Raw genomic sequence first — 22467 nt, 5'->3', positions numbered from 1 at the left:
TTCAGAATCAGGCTGCAGCGCCCCCTGAGCTGCGGTCTGCAGGCCCCAGGCCCCCGGATAAGCGGGGTCCCCGGAATAAAGCGCCCTGCGCTGTCCGATAAGCTTGGGAAACACTGTCTGTTTCCACAGTGCGGATCCTGAGCACGTGCTCCTGCTGAGCCCTGGGATGGGTCATGGAATTTAGTCCTCACCAGGGTCCTGTTCTCGCTCCCTGAGGATCATGCTTATTCAGAGGCAGGCTGAGCAGGCAAGCTTGGAGGAGGATCCGTCCTCCTCCTCCTCCTCCTCCTGCCTAGTCTCCGGGCACCCAGAGCTGTGACCATGGGGTGGGGGAGGGTGCAAGGCATTTCTAAAACCTTGGGGGAAAGGGAGCTGGCAAAGGTTGGGCACCCTGGCTGGAGGGGTCTGCTGGGGCTCACGGAGAGGGGGCAGGAGACAGAACTGCAGAGAAGAGAAAGGGGAGTCGATGAGGGAGAAGGAAAGAGGCAAGATGGCCGAAACCGGGTTGGCTCAGCGGTAGAGCGTCGGTGTGCAGACTGAAAGGTCCCAGGTTCGATTCCAGTCAAGGGCATGTACATTGGTTGCGGGCACATCCCCGGTAGGGCGTGTGCAAGAGGCAGCTGGTCGGTGTTTCTCTCTCATTGACGTTTCTAGCTCTCTATCTCTCTCCCTTCCTCTCTGTAAAAAATCAATAAAATATATTTTTAAAAAAGAAAGAAAGAAAGAAAGAGGCAAGATGATGGGAGAGGAGAGGGGGGAGAAAAAGAGAAAGGCAGATGGAGAGGCAGAGACACTGTTCATATGAGAACACAGAGAAAGAAAGAGAAGCAGCTGAAACCAGTTTGTCTCAGTTGGATGATTGACCTGCAGACTAAAAAAAAAGGTCCCGGGTTCGATTCCAGTGGGGGGCACATACCTTGGTTGTCGGCACATCCCCAGTGGGAGATGTGCAGGAGGCAGCTGACCAATGATTCTCTCTCATTGATGTTTTTGACTCTCTATCCCTCTCCTTTCCTCTCTGTAAAAAATCAATAAAATATATATTTTTTTAAAAAAAAACACAAACTCAAAACACTAAAAATGGTGCATGTTACTGTACATAAATTTTACCTCAATAAACTTAAAAAAAAGAAGGAAGCCTGGCAGGTGTGGCTCAGTGGCCACGGTTCGATTCCCGGTCAGGCATATGCCCAGGTTGCATGCAGGAGGCGGCCAATTGATGATTCTCTCTCATGATGGATGTTTCTATCTCTCTCTCCCTCTCCTTCCTCTCTGAAATAAATAAAAACATAGTTTAAGAAAAAAAACTGCTGAAACTAGTGGATAGTGGATAGAGCGTCAGCCTGCGGACTGAAGGGTCCCAGGTTCGGTTCTGGTCAAGGGCATGTACCTGGGTTGCAGGCACATCCCCAATAGGGGGTGTGCAGGAGGCAGCTGGTCAATGTTTCTAGCTCTCTATTACTCTCCCTTCCTCTCTGTAAAAAATCAATAAAATGTATTTTTTTAAAAAAGAAAGAAGAAAGAAAGAAAGAAAGAAAAGAAAAGAAATAGCCCTAACTGGTTTGGCTCAGTGGATAGAGTGTCGGCCTGCGGACTGAAAGGTCCCAGGTTCGATTCCGGTCAAGGGCATGTACCTTGGTTTCAGACACATCTCCAGTGGGGTGTGTGCAGGAGGCAGCTCGTCGATGTTTCTCTCTCATCAATGTTTCTTGCTCTCTCTCCCTCTCCCTTCCTCTCTGTAATAAATCAATAAAATACATTTTTAAAAATAAAGAAAATAAAGAAACAAGGACAGAGGAAAAGGGGAGACGGAATGAGGAGGAAGATGGAGGGAGAGGAAAGAAGGTGAGGCTTTGAGGTGGAGGGGAATCTGCAAGGTTGGCGAGGACCCCAAGCTTTGCCAGGCCCCCTGGCCAGCTGCCAGCTGCCAGCTCACAGGGCCGGAGCCCCACCCCCCGGAACCTCGCCCGCTTTCAGTCCGGCGCTGTTTCTACTTGTGGGAGAATGTGGTCTCTGGCCATCCCTGGAAACAGAGGCTCCAGCCCCACCACAGCCCTGCCTCAGCTCCCGTTTCCAGGAGACTGGGGGGAAGGCATTTCCGGCCTGGAGGTCTCGGCGGCTCCCAGGGCCATGGAGACCAGCGTGGAAGCTGGGAGGGGCTCTGTCCCCTCCCGCTACTCTGCCCCGGCCAGCGGGAGGAAGAGGAGGCCAAGGGCCTGGCCCCAAGGATGGCCAAGTAGGGACCTCAGCCTGAGTATCACCCACGGATCCACCCCCCACACGGCACCTCCCAGCAGGGCCTGAGCCCTGAATAGATCTGAGCCCCAGGCCCTTCCTCAGCCGGCAGCCAGAAGTACTCCCCTGCAGCCATGTTCATCACCGTGATGTTTGGGGGTAAGTGGGGTCCCGTGTCCCTGCAGATGGGTCAGGGAATGGTACCCTCAGCTTGCTTCCCTCTGCCCTGGGGAGGGGGAGGCAGTGAGGGGGTAAGGGGGTGAGGAGTTCGGGGAGGAAGCTCCGTGAGGAAGCAGAGCTGGTTCCTGGAGTGAGTCCCTGGAGGGGAAAACCCTGGCTGGGCACCCGGAAATTCGCCCGCCCCGCTCCCAGGACACCGCCGCCGCCGTGCTACCATGGAGATGTTTTAAAGGGACAGCTCCTCGGCTGTGGACTGGGGCAGTGGTCCTGCAGCTCAGGGTGCAGCGGGCTCCTGACGCTCCAGCCGCGGCGCAGGCTCCCAGCTCTGTGCGGGAGGCAGCCCGTCGGGGAGGGCGGCCGGTGCAGGCGGCATGAGCTGTGCACCCATCACTGACCTCTCCGGAGATGCTGGGGGTGGGGTACCGTCCCAGTCCCTGCTCCGGTTAAGAGATGGGAGAACCACTCTGCTGTACCCCTGAAACTAACCCAGAATAATGATGAATGTAAACTCTAATTGAAAAGAGAAGCCCTAGCTGGTTTGGCTCAGTGGATAGAGCGTGGGCCTGTGGATCGAAAGGTCCCGGGGTTCGATTCCAGTCAAGGGCACATGCCCGGTTCGTGGGCTTGATCCCCAGTAGGGGGCGTGCAGGAGGCAGCCAATCAATGATTCTCTCTCATCATTGATGTTTCTTTCTTTTTTTTTTTTTTTAAATATATTTTATTGATTTTTTACAGAGAGGAAGGGAGAGAGATAGAGAGCTAGAAACGTCGATGAGAGAGAAACATCGACCTGTTGCCTCTTGCACACCCCCTACTGGGATGTGCCCGCAACCAAGGTAAATGCCCTTGACCGGAATCGACCGCAGACCGACGCTCTACCACTGAGCCAAACCGGTTTCAGCTCATCATTGATGTTTCTATCTCTCTCTCTCTCTACCTTCCTTTCTGAAATCAATAATATATATATATATATTTACTTTTAATATATATAATTATATATTAAAAGTAACTGCTTAGTGGGTATGTTGTTTATTGGGGGGTGAAATATTTTAGAAATAGATATGCCGGGCTGGTGTGGCTCACTGGTTGGCGCGCTGTCCCACGCACCAGAAGACTGAGACAGTGTGATTCCCAGTCCGGGCTCCTGCCTAGGCTTCGGGTCCCATCTCCAGTCTGAGCGCACCGGGAGGCAGCCCATCAATGTGTCTCTCCTATGTCGATGCTGCTCTTCCTTTCCCTCTCTCCTTCCCCCTCTCTCTAAAATCTGTGAGACATATGCTCACGTGAGGTTTAAAAAGAACCCACACGCAACAGCGGTGATGGTCGCACAACCCTGTGAATGTGCTAAATGCCACTGCATCGTCATTTGGTTACAATGGTGGACTTAATACGATGTAAATTTTATCTCAATAAAACAAATCACTTAAACGAGAGAGAGAGAGAGAGAGAGAGAGAGAGAGCGAGCCCTAACTGGTTTGGCTCAGTGGATGATTGTCGGCCTGCCCACTGAAGGGTCCCAGGTTCAATTCCGGACAAGGGCATGTTCCCCAGTAGGAGGTGTGCAGGAGGCAGCTGATCGATGTTTCTCTCTCATCCATGTTTCTAACTCTCTATCCCTCTCCTTTCCCCTCTGTAAAAAATCAATAAAATATATATTTTAAAAGAGAGAGAGAGAGAAATGGGGGAGGCAGAGGGTCCCAGAGTGGGGGAACGTAGAGGGTCCCACTCACTCACCTCTGCCCCTCCCCCACAGCTGGCTGCCGGGAGCTGGTGAACCCGCGGTGCAGCCCGGTGGCTCTCACCGCCCACCTGCGGCAGAGGGGGCGGGCGCCTCCCGACGGTGAGGGGCAAGGAGGGGTGATGAGGTGGGGGCCCAGGGCTGGGTGCCAGCCATGGGTGCCAGCCCCGCCCTGCCTCCCTCCCTACCCTCCCAGCAACCATCGCCCTCCTGGCTGAGGATGGGCACCTGGTGAGTCTGGGCGATGGCCCGGAGGAGGGGCTGTCCCAGGCCCCCTCCCCAGGCAGCCCCCCGCTGCTGCAGGAGCGCGGCACCTACGTCCTCGTGCAGATCATCTGTAAGTGGGGCCTACGGCCTGCTCCCCGCCCCCTGCGGTTAGGCTGGAACGTAAGAGGGGGACCACCCGAGGCCCGACCCAGCTCCCCACGTTGGCCAAAACCTAGCCCTGACCCCAGCCTGAGCCGGGGAGAAGTAGGGGCCAGGGGGGAGCAATTCCTCCTCTGCCCACAGGCGGGGAGGGGGGGGCCCCCACGCGCTATGAGTCCCTGCTGGAGGACCTGGAGGGCCGCTGTCCGGAGCTGGCCGGTGAGTGTTATGGCCGAGCCCCGAGGGGCGGTGCGGGGGGGGGGAGCATCTTCCAGCCTGACAGGCGGGGCTTCCTGGGCCTCTCAGAGGTGCTGCGCGGCCTGTCCGGCCTGCCCCCGCTGGACAACGGCCGGAGGAGGCGCACCGGCACCCGTACCGGCACCCGGCGTGGCCACCAGGACCCAGGCCGTCCGTCAAGGTCCCAGCGGCTGGGCTCCCTGCTGCCCAGGCCCCGCTAGCTGGGGGCAGAGGCCGGGTAAGGGAGAGACACGGGTACCCGGGGGGACATGCGCACCCAGAAGGGGGACCCTTTCCCCAGAGACAGACACCCATGTCCCGAGAGAGGTGAACAGGCCCCCACTCTCCACCCCCATCACATGAAAGGCGGGACGCAGTGCACCCGGAGGCGGGCACCCACCACCCCACGGGAGTGGGAGTGCCCAAGGGCAGGGACATCCTCAGGGCCCAGGGGATGGGGCCTGGGACTGACATTCAGGAAAGGCTCGACGCAGAGCTGCTGAGTGAATTCCCAGAAGGCAACAGCACAGCACGTGGGACGGGGCGCGCGCTCCTCTGTCCCAGCAGCCCCGTGACGGCGGGCACACCACACCCCAGAGGCCCCGCTAGGCCCCGATCCCAGGGGGCTGGCCGTGACCTCTGCCTGGGTGAATCAGGCCCAGACAGACAGCAGCCGGGCAGCATGCCTCTTAGGAAGTCTGGGACGATGGAGTTGTATCAGCAAGAGGAGCGAGATCACAGACAGGCTGCGAGGCGGCCGCGGACCCTTCGGGTGTGGGTGCAGAGACAAGGAAGGTGGAGGGCCGGCGTGGCTCAGTGAATAGAGCGTTGGTCTATGAACGGAAGGGTCCCCTGTTCAATTCGGGTCAAGGGCACATGCCGGGGTTGTGGGCTCGATCACCCCCAGCAGGGGGCGTGCAGGAGGCAGCCAGTCAATGATTCTCTCTCATCATGGATGTCTCTATCCCTCTCCATTTCTCTCTGAATAAAAATATATTTAAAAATAAAATTTTAAAAAAGGTCGGGGGAGGGGGGGTAGGCATCCCTAGGAGAGTAGACGACTGGGAATTCCAGCTCCCGGAGTCAGACACCTTTTAAGTCACCTGCCAAGGCCTCACTGCCCGCGCTGACGGCTCAGGGCTGCGGGGTTACACCGGCTCCTCCTTCCACGCAGGAGGCGGCGTGTGAATCATCCACCCCCCCCCACGCCCCCTTCAATCACCGTGCTCCCGGGCAGACCGGCCAGTGAGATGGCACACAGCGGGCTCTGGTCTAAGATAAACTTTTAATTGCACATTTGTGTCTCGGGCCATCTATGGGGTGAGCTACGTGGGTACATTCTGGCGTTTTGGTCTGGCTGTCGGTGAAGGGGTGGAGTTGAGTGCAGAGCTGGACCCAAATCTGCTCCAATCCGCACCACTGTGCCCCCTGGTCTCTTCAGGGCAAGGAGCTCAGGCCTGTGAGGGGGGAAGTGGTACGGACGGGTGGTCAGCCCAAAGGCAGAGGGAGAGGGGATGTCCCTCACAGCCCCCCCTAACCCTCCCCTCCCCAGGACGGGGGCTGAAGGCTCGCTCACCATGGTTGTACTTGCACTGCTTCAGGGCCTCGCTGAAGCCCTCACACAGGGTCAGGTCCCTCTGCGTGGTGGAGCAGTCCAGGAACTGCTGGATCTCATAGGCGCAGGGCCCCAGCTGGGAGGTGGCACGGGCAGGGGCCTGCGGTGGGTGGCGACGCAGGAGGCAGCAAGGTCAGCTCAAGGTTGGTCATGAGAAGTGGGCTCCAAAGCTGGGTGCCCCCTCCCCCTCCCCACAACCCCAGCCCGGGAGCCCCAAAGCTCCAGGCAGGCTGACTGGCCCATCCGTTAGACAGGGTGAGCCCCACAGCCCTCTCAGAGCCACTCGGCTGACGCTAGACAGCGTCTCCCTGCTGCCTGGTAGGGGCATGTGGGGCAGGTGGGAGGGGCAGGAGAAGAATCTCGAAAAGCCCGGCGAGTATGAGCCCCACCCCCATAAGTTCTAGCAATTTCCCGGCTCAGCCATGCCGATCCTTGTGACCTCTGACCCTGCCACGAAATCTGCATTTGGCTCAGGGCTAGTGGGGTGCCCAGTGGGTGACGGGTCAGCAGGGAGCAGGCCCCAGAGTCACCATCGGACAACAGCGCCTGACGTGGGATGGGGAGAGGGAAGACTCGGGAATTTCCACATCCCTCCTTTGACCGGTGTCCGGTGACCTTGGGCCCTAGCGTCACGAGGTTTCCCCATCCCTAAAGGGCCCGTTGGCACCTGTCCCTGGGAGTCCAGGGACCTTGGCCTTGGGGGGAGGGTCTGGGAGAGCCAGCCTGTGAGCCAGAGAAGGGCGACAGCGGAGTGAGGAATAGGAACCTGGCTGGGCAAAGTCCTGAGCCTGAGGCAGATCAGGAAAATGCCCGGACACTACTCGGTGGACATTCCAGCTGCCTCCCTGCTCTGCGGCCTTCAGAGAGGTGGGCCTCAGTTTCTCGGGGGGCAGGGGAGGGGAACCCCAATGCTCACCTGCTGAGCGGCAGGCTGGGCTGGCTCCGAGCTCCCTCCGCTGAAGGCTCCGGTCAGGGCGCTGCCCATGACATGCCCGACGGCCGAGCCCACGGCCACCCCGGCGGCCGTGGACGCCATCTGCGCCATCAAGCCCGGCTGGCCCGACGGGGCGGGCGCCGGCGCGGCGGCCGAGGGCGGAGGGTGGGCGGGCGGGTGGGCGGCAGGTGCGGCGGGGCGGCTGCGGGGGGAGGAGACGCGGGGTTAATCCTGGCCCGAGCCCAGGCCAGGGGGCCCGAGGGGCCTGCAGCCCCTGGACCTGGCCCCCTTCCCTCCTCCGTAGGGTAGGTGACAGCGTCTTAAAAACACGTGGTGGCGGCATTCCCTCGCCCCCACCCCACCCGCACCCCCGCTAAGATGGCGCAGGCGTCCCCAAGGTCACACCATCGCGCCCTTGGAGAGCACGCGCTCCCCAGCCGCTGCCGCCGCCTCCTCCTCCTCCTCCTCCTCCTCCTCCTCCAGGGGCGCCTCCCGGGCCCCTCTCACCTGGCCGGCCGGGCGGCCGCGCTGCGGCTCCCTCGGGGCATGGTCGTGGCGGGGGGACTCGGCGAAGCTGACCAGAGACCGCAACGCGGGTGGCGATTCTGTCACCGCGGCCCGCGCGGCACGGCGGGTCACTGCTGCGCGCGAGGGGCGGGGCCTCGGAGAGGCACGCCTCTAGTGGGCGGTGCGGGCGACCCTCTGGGACACGCCCCCAGGGGCGGGGCGGAGCGCGCGGCGGCACCTCGCTCCCGGGGGCCCGGGCTCACCTCCTGCAGCCTGCCCCCCGGCTCTCCGCGGCCGTTTCAGCTGGAAACCCGGCTCCGTGCCCTCCCCGCGCCTGTCCCGAGCTGTGTGCGCCCCGGGGACCGGCGCCAATGTCGCCGGGCGCAGAGGGGTTTCGCGGGGCGATCGCGAGGCGCCGGGAGCGGAGTTGGGTGCTGTCCCGTGCCAGGGGGAGGACGCAGAGATGCGAGCTGGGGAGGCCCGCCTGGGAGCGGGCACGGGGCGCCAGCCGGTTTTCGGACTTCTGTGCGGTCCCAGGGTCGCGGCGGTGGGGGTGGGGGTCGGATTAGAGCTGCGAAGAGGTGCGGGGGGGGGGGGGGCGGGGGACGGGAGGGGAGAAGGCCTAGTGGGACCCGAATCCAGAAACCCCGCCAGGGGGCGTCCGGAACCCGTCTTCGACTCTTTCCTGGCCAAAATGCACGCCAGGCACAGGCAGCCTAGGACAGCAATCATGGATCGGCTGCTTCCTGCTCGTCCCCTACTAGGGATGGAGCCTGAAACCATGTGCCCTTGACTGGAATTGAACCTGGGATGGTCTATCCACTGAGCGAAACCAGCTAGGGCAGAGCTGACATGCCAGTCCTGGTCCAGCCCCTACTCCTTTGCTCCCTGCCCACCTGTTCCAATATGCCAAATGGGCTCCTCCTTCCAGGCTTAGCAGGGTCCTCTGGCAGGGAGCCCTCAGTGACCAGACCACCTTACTGAGTGCATGGTTAGCTTGTAACCATGCCCCCCCCCCCCCCCGGGCCTGCCCTGCAGGTGGCTGCTACTTCCGCTCTCATGAATGGTGGACTTCAGGCTCCCAAATGCCCTGGAGACCACTTAATAAAGGTTTTTATTGAAACAGTTACCTTTCATGCCTATCAGGGAAATGTACAATTCTCTCACCAAATCCATGATTTCTTGACCAATATTGCTAAGAAGGAGGCTGAAGTAAGTATTTCAATTTTTAAGATTTTTTCTTTTATATATTTTATTGATTTTCCCACAGAGAGGAAGAGAGAGGGCTAGAGAGCTAGAAACATTGACGAGAGAGAATCATCGATCAGCTGCCTCTCCCACACCCCCCACTGGGGATGTGCCCGCAACCAAGGCACATGCCCTGACCGGAATCGAACCTGGAACCCTTCAGTCCGCAGGCTGACGCTCCATCCACTGAACCAAACCGGTCCCAGCAAGTATTTCAATTTTTAAAAGTGAGTCACTTGAAACAAAATATTGTTAACCGTTAGGACGTAGTAAAATGGTCTGCTGTCAGCCACCTCCTCGTCCTCTGGGCGTCGCTGTGGAGCCTTCCTGGGGAAGCTGTGAAGGCTCCCAGGGGGCTGGGACCAGGACCCAGGGTTCAACCCACCAATCAATCTGCTTGTCCTCTGCTCCCTCCCGGCCTCCTCCCCTCCCCAGGCTGGGTGCCCACAGCCTCACCGTGTGACACCGGGACCCTGCCCACCAGGACAAAAGCCACCGCCTGCTTTTTGGCTCGGCGGTGCTGCCAGGGATGGAGCAGGCAGCCTGGTGCGATGGTAAGGCCTGGTCATCACAGGGAGCCGAAGACCGGCCAGCCCCTTCCAGGGTGTGGACACCACCCCCGGCTTTGGGTCTCAGGAGCCCCGAAGAGCCTGTTGGTCCACCCCCAGGGCCCCAGGGCCCCACTCTCCTCTATCAGTACCTCCCACCTCCCTCCCTAGGGGAACGCCTGCTCACACTGGTCTGGAGAACTCTTGGAACCTTCGTGTCCAGATCGATAGATTGATTATAAATTGTCTATGTCCCATAGCTGAGGGGGGGGGGGCTGGCCGTCTCCATATGCCTCGGTTTCCCCCGGGACACATTTTTAAAAATATTTTATTGATTTTCTTTACAGAGAGAAAGGGAGAGGGGTAGAGAGTTAGAAACATCCGTCAGCTACCTCTTGCGGGGATTGCACGCTCCCCGCTGAGGATGTGCCCGCAACCAAGGTACATGCCCTTGACCAGAATCGAACCTGGGACCTTTCAGTCCGCAGGCTGACGCTCTATCCACTGAGCTAAACCTGTTTCGGCCCTGGGCCACATTTCACTACTCCTTTTCTCAGCAAGGCTCTGAGTTGGGACTTGCCCTTGGGTACAACCACCTGTCGCAGGCTCCCGGGAGCTCAGAGGCCAGGCCACCAGGGAGACCTGCCGCGGATGCGCCTCCCAAAGACGGGGGTAGGCACCTCGACTCCTCTCTGACTCCCCGCCGCACATTGTGGGGAAACTGAGGCCCGGAGCAAGTACCCCTTGGCCAGGGTCACCAAGCCCCAGGCCAACTCAGCCCACAGGCTCAGCCCGCCCCCTGGTTAGTCCGGGGGAAGGGAGGGGGTGTCTCTGGGGCCCCAGGCCCCTTACCCGGGGCCGGCAGCTCCCTCTCCACCTCCCCCAGCCGGGCGGGCGGCGGGGCGCGCTGGGAACAAAAGGCGCGGGGGGCGGGGCGGGGGCGGGGCGCGGGCTATAAGGGGCGGCGGCCGGAGCGGCCCAGCAGGCCCAGCAGCCCCGGGGCGGATGGCTCGGGCCACTCGGCTCCTCCGCGGCGCGGCCCCGCGCGCCCTCCTGCTGCCGCTACTGCTGCTGCTCCTGCCGCCGCCGCCGCTGGCGGGGGCCCCGCGGCCGCCGGTGAGTCCCGCCCCCGCCGCCGGCCGCCCGCTCCCGGCCAGGGGTGCCCCGGGCACGCGGGCCGGGCCCAGAGACCCAGCTGGACCCACGGGGCGCCCCGGGGAACCCCCCTCCCCCCGCCCGGAGCCGCCCGTTATCCAAACCCTCTCCTGGGTCCCCTGCGGGCGGGATAGAGAGTGAGCTGCCCGTCCCCAGGAGGTGTGCAAGCGGAGCGTGCATGGGGATCCCGCCTCGGCGCTGCTGGCGAGGCGGGACTCGGCGCTGGACACACGCCCCCTGGCAGCGTGGGAACCCGCTCCTCGGCGCCCCAGCCCCAGCCGCAGGTGTTGGGGTGTTCCGGGGCAGCCGCAGAGGGGCGGGGTCACGGGCCACTCTATCAGGGACAAAGCAGGGCAGGTCCCAGGCTGGTGTCAGCCTCTAGGCGTGTGGCAGGTGAGCAGTGGGCTGGAGGATCCAGGGAGAACTGGAGGGGACTGGTGTCTGAGCCTAGGCACCTGCCGGCGGCAGGTTTGGGAGCCTGAGCATGAGAGCCGCAGTGTGTGTGCAGGACTGAGAGAAAGCAAGGAAGGAGAATTGAGAACCTCAGGGGGCAAAGGGGTGGGAGAGCAAGGGAAGTGGGAGGATGTGTGAGCTAAAGAAGCGAGTCCATGTGAGAGAGGAGAAGAGGAGGGCCAGTCCTGGGGGGGTGAGGGGGGACACACAGCCTGCATGTGCCCAGAAAGCTGAATGCTCCCCTCAAGCTGAGGCTTTGAGGGACCAGTGACAGGGGTGGCCAGGCAGAGCCTGGAGTCAGAGCAGGTAGGAAACCAGGAGGAGGAGGTGTGCTAAGCAGGAGTGTGGCCTGGGGAGGAGGGAAGGCTGACCAGGCTGGGCCCCTCTGTCCAGCCCCCCTCCCCCGCAGCTCTGCCCTGGCCAGCCTTGCCCTCGCTGGCTGAGGAGATGGGATGCATGGGGCAGGGTGAGTGTGAGGCACCTCAGCCTGGAAGCTTTACCTCTTCCCCAGCCCCTCACACGCAGCCCCCTAGATCTTGGGGCAGTTGAACCCACGGGGTCAGAAATAATGGGCGAGATCTGGGCTTGAACCAGGTGACTCGCGGTGAGCCCTCTTGTGCCTCTGAACCCCACCCTCCCAGTCTTGGGCGAAGCGGGTGAGAGGTCACAGTGCCCACTGGGCATTGATCGTTAGATGAGGCGCTTTGGGGAGTGGGACAGCCGGGCACTCCGGAGACATTCCGTCACCTGGAGCTGCCCCCGTGGATGTTTGCCCAGGGTCAGTCGGGGCCAGGCCTGAGCCGGGCTGTTGCCTGTCCCTGCAGATATGCAGAGAGCATTTGGGGTCGCCCCGATGTGTTTATCCGCAGGCCGCTGTTGGCAGGGCCAGGGAAGCTATGTAAATATTTATCCATCGCAGCTCAGCCGCTTTCAGGGCTGATGAAAGCCCCGAAGCCCCTGGGACCAGCTGGGGGGGGGGGCGGGGGGCAGAGGGGGTGAGAAGGAGAAGATTAGGCTGCAGCATTGGGGAGAAGACGGACCTGCCTGCCCACTGGCTGTGTGACCTGGCCAGGTTGCTTGGCCTCTCTGAGCCTCAGAGGGGCTCGATGCTAAATAGAACGGCGTGGTGATGCTCCCCTGTCCTCCTCACCGCCTCCTGGCAGGGTCACCTCCTGCCAACAGCAGACGGCACAGCGGTGGTTAACGATCTCTGTTGGACCAGGAGCAAACTGAGGCCCATGGAGGGGCTCCGCTCGTCTGGCTCTACCCAGCAGCCTCCTAGTCTGGGGTCCTCCTTTATCTCTCCTCTACCGGATGCCTCCCATTTTCCTGATTGGAAGTTGTCCCGGGGGGTTGACCTTGAGCCTCTGAGCTCAGCCAAGAGATTGAGTCAGCCGGAGAAATTCCTCGAGGATGTTTGAGGCTGTGGTTTGGTGCCGCCGCTGGAGGACGGCGTGAGCGAGCTGGGCTCCCGGCACACGGGCGGGCCACGGGTGGATGCCGGCGCAGGAGGAGGGGGCGCACCAAACGCTTCTCAGCTACGTGGGGTTTGGAGACAGGCCGGGAGCTAAGGGGGTACAAGGGGAGCTGGGGAGGTGGGCAAGGGTGAGCTCTGCATCTAGGACCAGCTCTTGCCGCACTTGCTGTGTGACCCTGGGTAAAGTCCTTGACCTCTCTGGGCTCTGGAAAAGGCTTGTTTGATCCCTGACCCCCAGGGCCCAGCACCCAGCTCTCTGCATCCCAGCAGCCCCGGGGAGGACCAGCCTGACCACCTGAGGAATCAGTGGGCTGCCTGGGGCCAGGCCTCACAGCCAAGCCCTGTGGGCCCGGGGCCAGGAAGGACTCGGAGAGGTGCAGTGTGGGAGGTCAGCGGGGCAGGGAGCCTGTGTCCCATCCCAGGAATGGGGGGCGGGGGAAAGAGGCCAAGAGCTCTTAAGTGATGGGCTTCCCCCCAAAAGATCCTACTGGCTGGAGGCCTTCCTTCTGGAGCCTTCTGCTCACTCTCTTTCCAAGGCCCATGACGGCCACACAGAGAGGGAGCGGGAGGCCTCTGCCTGGGGGGAGACTCTGCAGAGGTCACTCTTCTTCTCTGGGTTTGCAAGCTCCCTTCTGACTGCAACCCCCGTTTCACGACGGAAAGCAGGAGACTCTGGGGGAGCTGATGCCAGGTGGGGGGTGGGGCGCCGGGGAACTTGGTGACGACAGGAGGGCCCCCAGAGGCAAGGAGCGGAGCCAGGAAGACGCCCTGCCAGGGGCTGCAGCAGGCGTGACAGAAGCAGGCCGTGCCGCCCGTGCCCCTGGCGCTGTTCCCGTTGGGTAGCTGGGGAAATCGAGGCTAAGAGAGGACAGTGGCTTGCCCAGGCCCACTCTGTCCCGGGCTGCCGTGGCCTAGAACGGGGTCTTGTGAATCTCAGTCTGTGGCTCTTTCTACTGCACTGAGAGTACAGTCTCTGGGGGTGGGCTTGGAGGAGAGAGAGAGAGAGAGAGAGAGAGAGAGAGAGAGAGAGAGAGAGAGGGAGGGAGAGAGAGATTCCTGCCCAGGGGCATACACAGAGCTGGCCATGCCCTTCCCAGGGAGGGTCCTTTACCCCAGCCCCAGTGTGAAGGAAACTGTACCCTGAAGGTCAAGGGCGTGGTGTGGGAGGGGCAGGGGCAGGCCGTCATGGCTGCTCACACAAACCTAGGTGCACATGTCTCATCCCCGCCTTATGGGAGGAGCGGGAGGTCCAATGAGCCGCCTGCAAGGTGCCAGGGAAGTAGCGGGTGCTTCCTATCTCCCCACGCCTTCTCTTCCTCACCAAGGTGAGGCCCTTGGGTCCCTCCTCCAGGAGAGGGTGACTCCAGCCCCGACAGCCTGCGGTCTGCCAGCCGTTACCGGGGCAGATCGCTGAGCTTCTTTGGGCTCCACTTCCTCGTCTGAGAAATGGGCGTGATGAAGGTGGGGTTGGTGAGCGGCCCCAGCAGGGGCTGAGAGCATGCCCGTGGAGCTGTGGGCAGGGGGGACCTGGCCTCCATACAGGTGAACTGCAACAGTGATGAGTACTTAATGGCAGGAAGCCCAGTATGGGATGGTACCCACAACCCAGGAACCAACAATTTATTTTTATTTTTATTTTTATATTTTATTAATATTTTACAGAGAGGAAGGGAACTAGAAACATCGATGAGAGAGAAACATCGATCAGCCGCCTCCCGCACACTCCCCACCGGGAATGTGCCCGCAACCAAGGCACATGCCCTTGACCGGAATCGAACCTGGGACCCTTCAGCCTGCAGGCCGACGCTCTATCCACTGAGCCAAACCGGTTCTGGCAGGAACCAACCATTTAATAAGCAAGCTCTGATCGAGGGAAAACTGGTCCCGGGCCCCACATACCAAGTAGCCCCATAGCCGCCTGCCTAGGGGTTCGGAAGACCCCTTCATAGTGGGGTATTCTGGGGGGTTGAGTCTGGGCGGCTCTGGGGCGTTGAGTTGGTGGCTCCATAACTGGGAGCTTGAGGGAAGGGGGTGAGAATGCTGATCAGGAGCCCGGGGCCTGGGAGAGCTGCCAGAGGCTGAGGCCGAGGCCAAGGCTGAGGGTGGGGCCTGGGCGGCCCAGCTCCCACCCCAAATATGGCTGTGGGGAGGCCACGGCTGCCCAGACCAGACAGCCACCGGGTATCTCAGCGAACAGCGCCACGCGCCTCTCCTCCAGCTTTGCAGGGTCCGCAGCCAGAGTCCTCACCTGGCCCCCCACGCCCTCGGTGGAGGGTTTCACAGGGTCTCCCAGCCTTTCAGAGCTTCCGCTTTTTTATAGAACTACATAGAACTTTCTCATGAACCCTGGGACTTCCAGAGGGTGGCAGCTCCAGGTCAGAATCACCTGGGGCTCTGGCTGGGGCCGGACAGCTGGCAACTGCTTTCTCTCTCTCTCTCTCTCTCTCTCTCTCTCTCTCTCTCTCTCTCTCCCTCTCTCTCTCTCCACACACACACACACACACACACACTCAGGCATGGAGGGGGCAGGCAGACCACAGCCAGCCTTGCTGTGCACCCAGCCCTGGGTGCCCGGCCCCAGGCTGTGTGCTTTAAATGCATGACCTTGGCTCATCCTCAGACCAACACGATGGGGAGGAAATAGCCCCATTTGTCAGGTGAGCAAATCGAGGCAGAGCTGCAGCCGCTCCACACGTGTCTGCGGTGGGCGTCTGGGCAGGGGTAGCTTACGGGATGTGGGGGCTGGGACTGGAAGGGAGGGGACTCCGGAAGAGAGGGAGGTAGATGGCATTTGCTGGGGCAGGGGGGTAGGTGATGGGGGAGAAGTGGGGAAGCAGGAGGCACTGCCTGTCCTCAGAGCGTTGTGGGGTCTATTGCTGGGGATAGTCTCTGTGCCAGCACTCAGACCTCATCAGCCCAAATGGCCGCAGCAGGTGACAGGCAGCCTGGGCCCTTCCAGGCCGGGATGGCAGGCAGCAGGAGGCTGGAAACCAGTCCTCTCATGCTAAAGGGCCTGCAGGGCGACAGTGAGACACAGCGGCCTGGGGCTGAGTGTGAGGCTGACAGCCCACAGCCCTAACAGGGAGCCATGAGGAGTAGAGGCCTGACCTGCTCCCGCCCCCCCCCGCCCCATCCTCTCTCTCCTGCCCAGGACGCCCACCACCGCCGCCTGCTGAGGAGGGGGCCGCAGGCCTGGCATGGAGCTTCCCCCAGCAGCCTGGCACCTGCCCCCGCGGCACAGGAGGCTCCTCGCCCCGCCGGGGGCCGCAGGCCGCCCCGCTGCGGTGTGCCTGACCCGCCCGATGGGCTGAGTGCCCGCAACAGGAAGAAGCGGTTCGTGCTGTCGGGTGGGCGCTGGGAGAAGACGGACCTCACCTACAGGTAGGGCCTCCGCCATGAGCGAAAGCTAGAACACGGGGTGTGTGTCTGTGTGTGTGTGTGTGTGTGTGTGTGTCCCGCTTACGCCTGCCTCGGGAGGCACGCTAGCTATTTGTGGCTAACAAACCTGAACCACAGGTTAGCGGCACACATAGACAGCACCCCTCCACACGTGTGCCCTCCCACGGCAGAGGGACAGAGCTCGGTCAGCCCGTGGCCGGCCGCCCCGCCGACCTGCTGGCACACAGCTCTCAGGGTACATACAGGCAGCTTCTGTGGGCACCTGCTAAGGGCTAGGCCCCAGGGCTCCGTGGGAAATGAGGCGGCCACAACCTGTCCTCTGGGGGAGCTTGGCATTGACCTTGCTGTGGTTCCAATCTAGCACCCTGATTCAGGATCCATGCGGTGGGGGGCAGGGCTGAGGGGACAGACAGGGAACAGCTCAGGTGACCTGAGGCCCCTGGGAGTGAGGCAGAAGCTGGGACGACGGCCTCGTGCAGACCGGGACTTGTTTGGGGAGAGAAGGCACACGGAGACCGCTGCGGTGTCACGTGACTGCTGGGGGCCTCAGAAATGTCACGGGTGGGAACTGGGAACTGCGAGGGGGCAGGTCAAAGGGTCAAGTTCACCCCACAGTGAGCAAGCAGTACAGTCGGGTCTACAGGTGGGTCTGGGGGCTCCCGGGTCCCGTGTTCGTCCCACTGAATGCGGACACCTGTGTGCGCCAAGGACACGAACCCACATGTGTGCACCACGCCTGCAGCTCACCTGGCCTGTGTCCTGCGTCCTGCCACCCCCGCTGAGCGACGCTGGCCCAGTAGCCACCAGGGCTGCCCCTGCCCTGAGTGAGGCCCAGGCTTCCCCTCTTCCCCCTCCCAGGATCCTCCGGTACCCGTGGCAGCTGGTGCGGGGGCAGGTGCAGCGGACGATGGCAGAGGCCCTGAAGGTGTGGAGCGACGTGACCCCGCTCACCTTCACGGAAGTGCATGAGGGCCGCGCGGACATCATGATCGACTTCACCAGGTACACCGGGGGCCTGCAGCCCTCCGGGGACAGCCCCAGCTGCCAACGGCCGCCGACTCTGCACACCCCACCCGTCCTTCCCTCCCCCGCATCCACTCCCTGTCCCTGCCGCAGGTACTGGCACGGGGACGACCTGCCGTTCGACGGGCCCGGGGGGGTCCTGGCCCACGCCTTCTTCCCCAAGACCAACCGGGAAGGGGACGTCCACTTCGACTACGATGAGACCTGGACTGTCGGGGACGACCAGGGTACGGCCTGGGGACGGTTTGTGCAGGACGGGCAGCTGACGAGCAGAGAGGACGGGGAAACCCTCCGAGTTCCCGAGCCGGGGCACCCGCTGCAGGAGGCCATTTCCCTTTTCCAGGCACCGACCTCCTGCTCGTGGCAGCCCACGAATTCGGCCACGTGCTCGGGTTACAGCACACGACGGCTGCCAAGGCCCTGATGGCCCCTTTCTACACCTTCGGCTACCCGCCGGGCCTCAGCCCGGACGACCGCAGGGGCATCCAGCACCTGTACGGCCGGCCCCGGCCGCCCCCCAGCGCCAGGCCCCCGGCTCCGGGCCCCCGGGGTGGGGTGGACACCAGCAGGCCCCGGCCGCCCCCCAGCGCCAGGCCCCCGGCTCCCGGCCCCCGGGGTGGGGTGGACACCAACGAGATCGCGCCGCTGGAGGTGAGGTGCCGGAGGGGGGGGGGCAGGAAGTGAGGCCCTGCGCCGGCTCCTCCGACCCCTGGCCTCTGTGGCTCCAACGTGGACCCTCTCCCGGGCCTCCCCCCCCCTCCCATGCCAGCCGGAAGCCCCGCCGGACGTCTGCGAGGTCGCCTTCGACGCGGCGGCCACCATCCGTGGCGAGCTCTTCTTCTTCAAGGCCGGCTTCGTGTGGCGGCTGCGCGGCGGCCGGCTGCAGCCTGGCTACCCCGCGCTGGCCTCTCGCCACTGGCGGGGGCTGCCCAGCCCCGTGGACGCCGCCTTCGAGGACGCCCAGGGCCACATCTGGTTCTTCCAGGGTGAGCGGGGGCTGTGCTCGGGAGAGTGGGCCGGGAGCGCCACGGCCAAGGGAAGGGCCGAACAGACAGATGTGGGCAGGGAGAGGGTGCTCTGAGTCCTCAGGGTCGAGGGGGAGCAAGGCTCACTGCTCCGGACACAGCTGGGAGCTTCCCGGAGGGCGTGGCTCTCAAGGTGGGCGCAGCATGGAAGGTACTGCGCAGCGGGCCACACATTGGCCTCCAGCTCAGAGGCAGGGAAATGATTCGCCTAAAGGCACAGCTTGGGCCCTAACTGGTTTGGCTCAGTGGGTAGAGCGTCGGCCTGCAGACTGAAGAGTCCCAGGTTCGATTCCAGTCAAGGTCACGTGCCTTGGTTGCGGGCATATCCCCAGTGGGGAGTGTGTAGGAGGCAGCTGAATCGATGTTTCTCTCTCATTGATGTTTCTAACTCTCTATTCCTCTCTCTCTCTCTCCATTCCCCTCTGTAAAAAAAAATCAATAATGTATATATATATATATTAAAAAGACACAGCTTGGAAAAGGTAGAGCAGGGATGTGATCGAGGTCTGGCGACCCTGGTGCCTGTGCTGTTAACTTCCAGCTGGCAGAGAGCCTGAGCACTCCAGGCAGCCGGGACTTCATAACCCAAGGCCCGGCCAGGACCTGCCGGGACGGAGCTAAGGCCAGGGGGTGGTGAGCAGTCAGATGCCAGGGGAAGGAACGGGCGGGCGCCGCTCCGCTACCGAGAATAACCTCATTCACGTGGTACGTCCCAGAGCCTGCACCACCCCAGCTTACTCCTGCTGGCTCCAACTTCCCCTGCACGCGGGGCGCCAAGCAGGACGATGAACCGGGCTGGGGATGCACCGGGCTGGGGATGTTCGCCCTGGCGGCCGCCGCTGGGCAGGCCCCCGATGGCTGCAGTGTGGCCCATCGCAGCCTCCCTTCTCCGCAGGGGCTCAGTACTGGATGTACGACGGCGAGAAGCGGGTGGTAGGCCCCGCCCCCCTCTCCGAGCTGGGCCTGCTGTGGTCCCCGGTCCACGCAGCCTTGGTCTGGGGCTCCGAGAAGAACAAGATCTACTTCTTCCGAAACGGATACTACTGGCGCTTCCACGCCAGCACCCGCCGCGTGAACAGCCAGGTGCCCCGCCGGGCCACGGACTGGCGAGGAGTGCCCTCCGAGGTGGACGCCGCCTTCCAGGATGCGGACGGTGCGTGGGCGGAGGGGCGGCGGGGGGAGGGTGCGGCGGCTGCATCTCCCACCCCGGGCGGCCTGAGCATCGTTTTTTCTTTTTTCTTTTTTTTAATATACTTTATTGATTTTTTACAGAGAGGAAGGGAGAGAGATAGCTAGAAACGTCGATGAGAAAGAAACATTGACCAGCTGCCTCTTGCACACCCCCTACCGGGGATGTGCCCGCAACCAAGGTACATGCCCCTGACCGGAATCGAACCCGGGACCTTTCAGTCCGCAGACCGACGCTCTACCACTGAGCCAAACCGGTTTTGGCCTGAGCATCGGTTTTTCATCCCTGGTCCTCTGTCCGGCACCCTCCCCAGCAGGCCCCCTTCTCCTGCCAGGGCAGTGCTGCACCACTAGGGCTTCAGATAAGATTGAGAGTCAGAGAGGTGCAAGGACTCGCCCAGGCCCCCTGGTCATGGCTGGTAAAAATGACTATCGTGCCGAAACCGGTTTGGCTCAGTGGATAGAGCATCAGCCTGCAGACTGAAGGGTCCCAGGTTCGATTCCAGGAAGGGCATGTACCTTGGTTGTGGGCACATCCCAGTGGGAGGTGTGCAGAAGGCAGCTGATCGGTGACTCTCTCTCATCGATGTTTCTAACTCTCTATCCCTCTCTCTTCCTCTCTATAAAAAAAATCCATAAAAATAAAAAATAAAGAAAGAATGACCATCGTGCTGAGGCCGATTTGGCTCAGTGGATAGAGCATCAGCCTGCGGACTGAAGGGTCCCAGGTTCGATTCTGGTCAAGGGCATGTGCCTTGGTTGCGGGCACATCCCCAGTGGGGAGACGGGGGGTGGGGGGTGCAGGAGGCAGCTGATCGATGATTCTCTCTCATCGATGCTTCTAACTCTCCATCTCTCTTCTTCTCTGTAAAAAATCAATAAAATATATATTAAAAAAAAAAAAGTATGACCATCCCACTTTATTGGTTACTGATGATGCTCCTCCAGGCTCCTAAGCTCCCTGAATGTCTCATGCACTTCTCGGGTGTTGTACCCGTTAGGAACCCAGATTCCAGAGGAGCGATCAGGGGTTCAGGTGCTGAGACCACCCAGGTGGACAGTGAGCAGCTAGGACCACCACCCAGACAGTCCCTGCTCCCAACCATTGGGCCATCCGGCCTCTTGCCATCTCCACGGACTGGGCTGGGCACTCACAGTCCAGTGCTCGCTCTCTCCCTCTCGTGCTCTCCCCTTGCTTCTGTGCTCTCCCACGGTCGCACCTGTTGGGAGAACCGTCATGTGGTGGCCTCGGACGCTAGGTTGCCCGTAGGGCCCTCAGGACTCAAGATACCCGTGTGTATCTGGCTGGTGGGTGCAAGAGTGGAGTGAGGGCCAGGGAGGGGAGTGGGACTTGCTTTTCTGGCAGGTAGGAACGGGGCCTCCAAAGCACACCCATCTGTCAGGCTGAAAGGGTCCCCCAAGGGTAAGGTGGCCAGACGTCCCGATTTCTAACAATGTGTCCCGTGTCCCGAGGCATTTTAAAAAAGTCCCGATATTTGGACAAAAATCGGGACTTTTTTAAAACGCCGAGGGACAGCCGAAGCCGGTTTGGCTCAGTGGTAGAGCATCGGTCTGCGAACTGAAAGGTCCCAGGTTCGATTCCGGTCAAGCGCATGTACCTTGGTTGTGGGCACATCCCCGGTAGGGGGTGTGCAAGAGGCAGCTGATCGATGTTTCTCTCTCATCGACGTTTCTGGCTATCTCTTTCCCTTTCTCTCTGTTAAAAATCAATAAAATATATATATTTTTAAAAATAATAAAATGCTGCAGGACAAATTGTTAAGAATCGGGGACTGTCCCGCCAAAAGCGGGACGTCTGGTCACCTTACCCAAGGGAAAAGAGGTTCTGGAGGCCTGCGGGTTTCAGGGAACTCAGCAGTGGCCAAGGCCTGCCGCCACCTGGACCTCCCCCTGTGCCCAGCCCTTAGCACAGCCTGATAGCAGTAGGTTTTGAGGCCCAGTGTCCGCTCGCCCAGGACTGACCCTCCTTTCTCCTCAGGTTATGCCTACTTCCTGCGCGGCCGCCTCTACTGGAAGTTCGACCCCGTGAAGGTGAAGGTCCTGGAAGGCTTTCCCCGCCTCGTGGGGCCCGATTTCTTCGGCTGCGCAGAGCCCGCCAACACCTTCCACTAGCCCCGGCGTGGATGCCCTCGGGGCTCCGGACCCCTGCCCGGCCACTGGCTTCACCAAGAGACCTGTGGCCATCTTTGTGGCTGACTGTGGGCATCAGGCATGAGACAGAACCTGTGTCCTGTCAGGGGGTGGGGAGGGGTCCTGCCACCATGACAACTGCAGGGAAGGCCATGCAGGTCGTGGTCACCTGCCAGCAACTGTCTCAGGCCGGGCAGGGAGGCTTCGGCAGTAGAGGTGGGGCGGGACTGGGCCTGCTCTACCCAACCTGTGCAGGCCACAGTTGCACCTCAGAGAGCTGTCCTGGCTCTCTATCCCTGTCCCTCAGGAAAGCACCTCAGTGGATCGGCGGGAGCTGGAGCCCCTGCTCTGTCCCTGCCCCGAGGTTCCTGCAGGGTGCTAGCACATGGATCCGGCGGCCCCGTGGCCTCCTGCCCTTTCCTGAGACGTCAGCTGGGGAGCGGGGTGCTCCCTGCTGGAGACCCAGGGCCCTGGAGGCCCCAACATACCTCAATCCTCTCATGGGCCAGATCCTCCCATCCCCCCTCATCCTAGCACTGAGACCTTCCAAAGCCATGTAAATATGTGTACAAAGCCTTTTTTTGTGTTTTTTTTTTTTTTTTTAAATTTGAGATTTCTCATTAAACATGGTCATAATAATTTTCTACCTGTTTGCCTGGAGTGTTTTCTGTGCTGGGGAGGCCGGGATGGGGACAGAGCTGGGCTAGGGGAGATGGGAGGGCTGTCTTATGGTCAAGGCTCAGCTTATTGTCAGGCATAAATCGCAAAGTTAAGAAAGGGAAGGAGAAGGATCCTTCCCCTCCATCACTCATCTGATGCACCAGCCAAACCAAATAACCGCCTGGACCTTGGAACCCTGCCTTTGCTCATGCTGCCCATTCCCACAGCAGGAACTGTTCCTAGGTGCCCTCTTAGGTGCTCAGCGGCACTGTTTTCTGGGTGGGGAAACTGAGGCATAGGTACCTCGGGCCTCCTCCCAGCCTTCAGG

At 61.3% G+C, this 22467-nt stretch overlaps 3 protein-coding genes across 4 annotated transcripts; 2 read left to right on the top strand and 1 right to left on the bottom strand.

The window, feature by feature from the left end:
* The first annotated feature begins 1903 nt into the window (after positions 1 to 1903).
* LOC311613663 (uncharacterized protein C22orf15) lies at positions 1904 to 5101 on the top strand. The gene is made up of 5 exons (XM_084867817.1): positions 1904 to 2394; positions 4169 to 4255; positions 4350 to 4490; positions 4664 to 4738; positions 4826 to 5101. Exons 1-5 carry the CDS (start codon positions 2370 to 2372, stop codon positions 4975 to 4977), a joined length of 480 nt encoding a protein of 159 aa, XP_084723943.1. The 5' UTR covers positions 1904 to 2369; the 3' UTR covers positions 4978 to 5101.
* A 921-nt stretch (positions 5102 to 6022) lies between these two features.
* Positions 6023 to 7971, bottom strand: CHCHD10 (coiled-coil-helix-coiled-coil-helix domain containing 10). The gene is made up of 4 exons (XM_084867818.1): positions 7813 to 7971; positions 7288 to 7507; positions 6333 to 6471; positions 6023 to 6213 (listed from the first exon to the last, which is right to left on the bottom strand). Exons 1-4 carry the CDS (start codon positions 7851 to 7853, stop codon positions 6194 to 6196), a joined length of 420 nt encoding a protein of 139 aa, XP_084723944.1. The 5' UTR covers positions 7854 to 7971; the 3' UTR covers positions 6023 to 6193.
* A 2601-nt stretch (positions 7972 to 10572) lies between these two features.
* MMP11 (matrix metallopeptidase 11) lies at positions 10573 to 22125 on the top strand. Of its 2 annotated transcripts, XM_084867794.1 has the most exons (9): positions 10573 to 10724; positions 15845 to 16074; positions 16951 to 17094; positions 17209 to 17342; positions 17459 to 17642; positions 17709 to 17766; positions 17885 to 18101; positions 19036 to 19293; positions 21328 to 22125. In XM_084867794.1, exons 1-9 carry the CDS (start codon positions 10614 to 10616, stop codon positions 21459 to 21461), a joined length of 1470 nt encoding a protein of 489 aa, XP_084723920.1. In that variant the 5' UTR covers positions 10573 to 10613; the 3' UTR covers positions 21462 to 22125. The 2 variants fall into 2 exon arrangements, with proteins under 2 accessions (XP_084723920.1, XP_084723919.1); XM_084867793.1 differs by having other exon boundaries at positions 17459 to 17766.
* The last annotated feature ends 342 nt before the right edge of the window (positions 22126 to 22467 follow it).

The sequence above is a fragment of the Pipistrellus hanaki genome (assembly GCF_964339955.1).
Source record: "Pipistrellus hanaki genome assembly, chromosome: 19".
Lineage (NCBI taxonomy): Eukaryota > Metazoa > Chordata > Mammalia > Chiroptera > Vespertilionidae > Pipistrellus > Pipistrellus hanaki.
The sequence above is the reverse complement of the archived record's forward strand: the minus strand, read 5'-3'. Positions and strand labels throughout refer to the sequence as shown.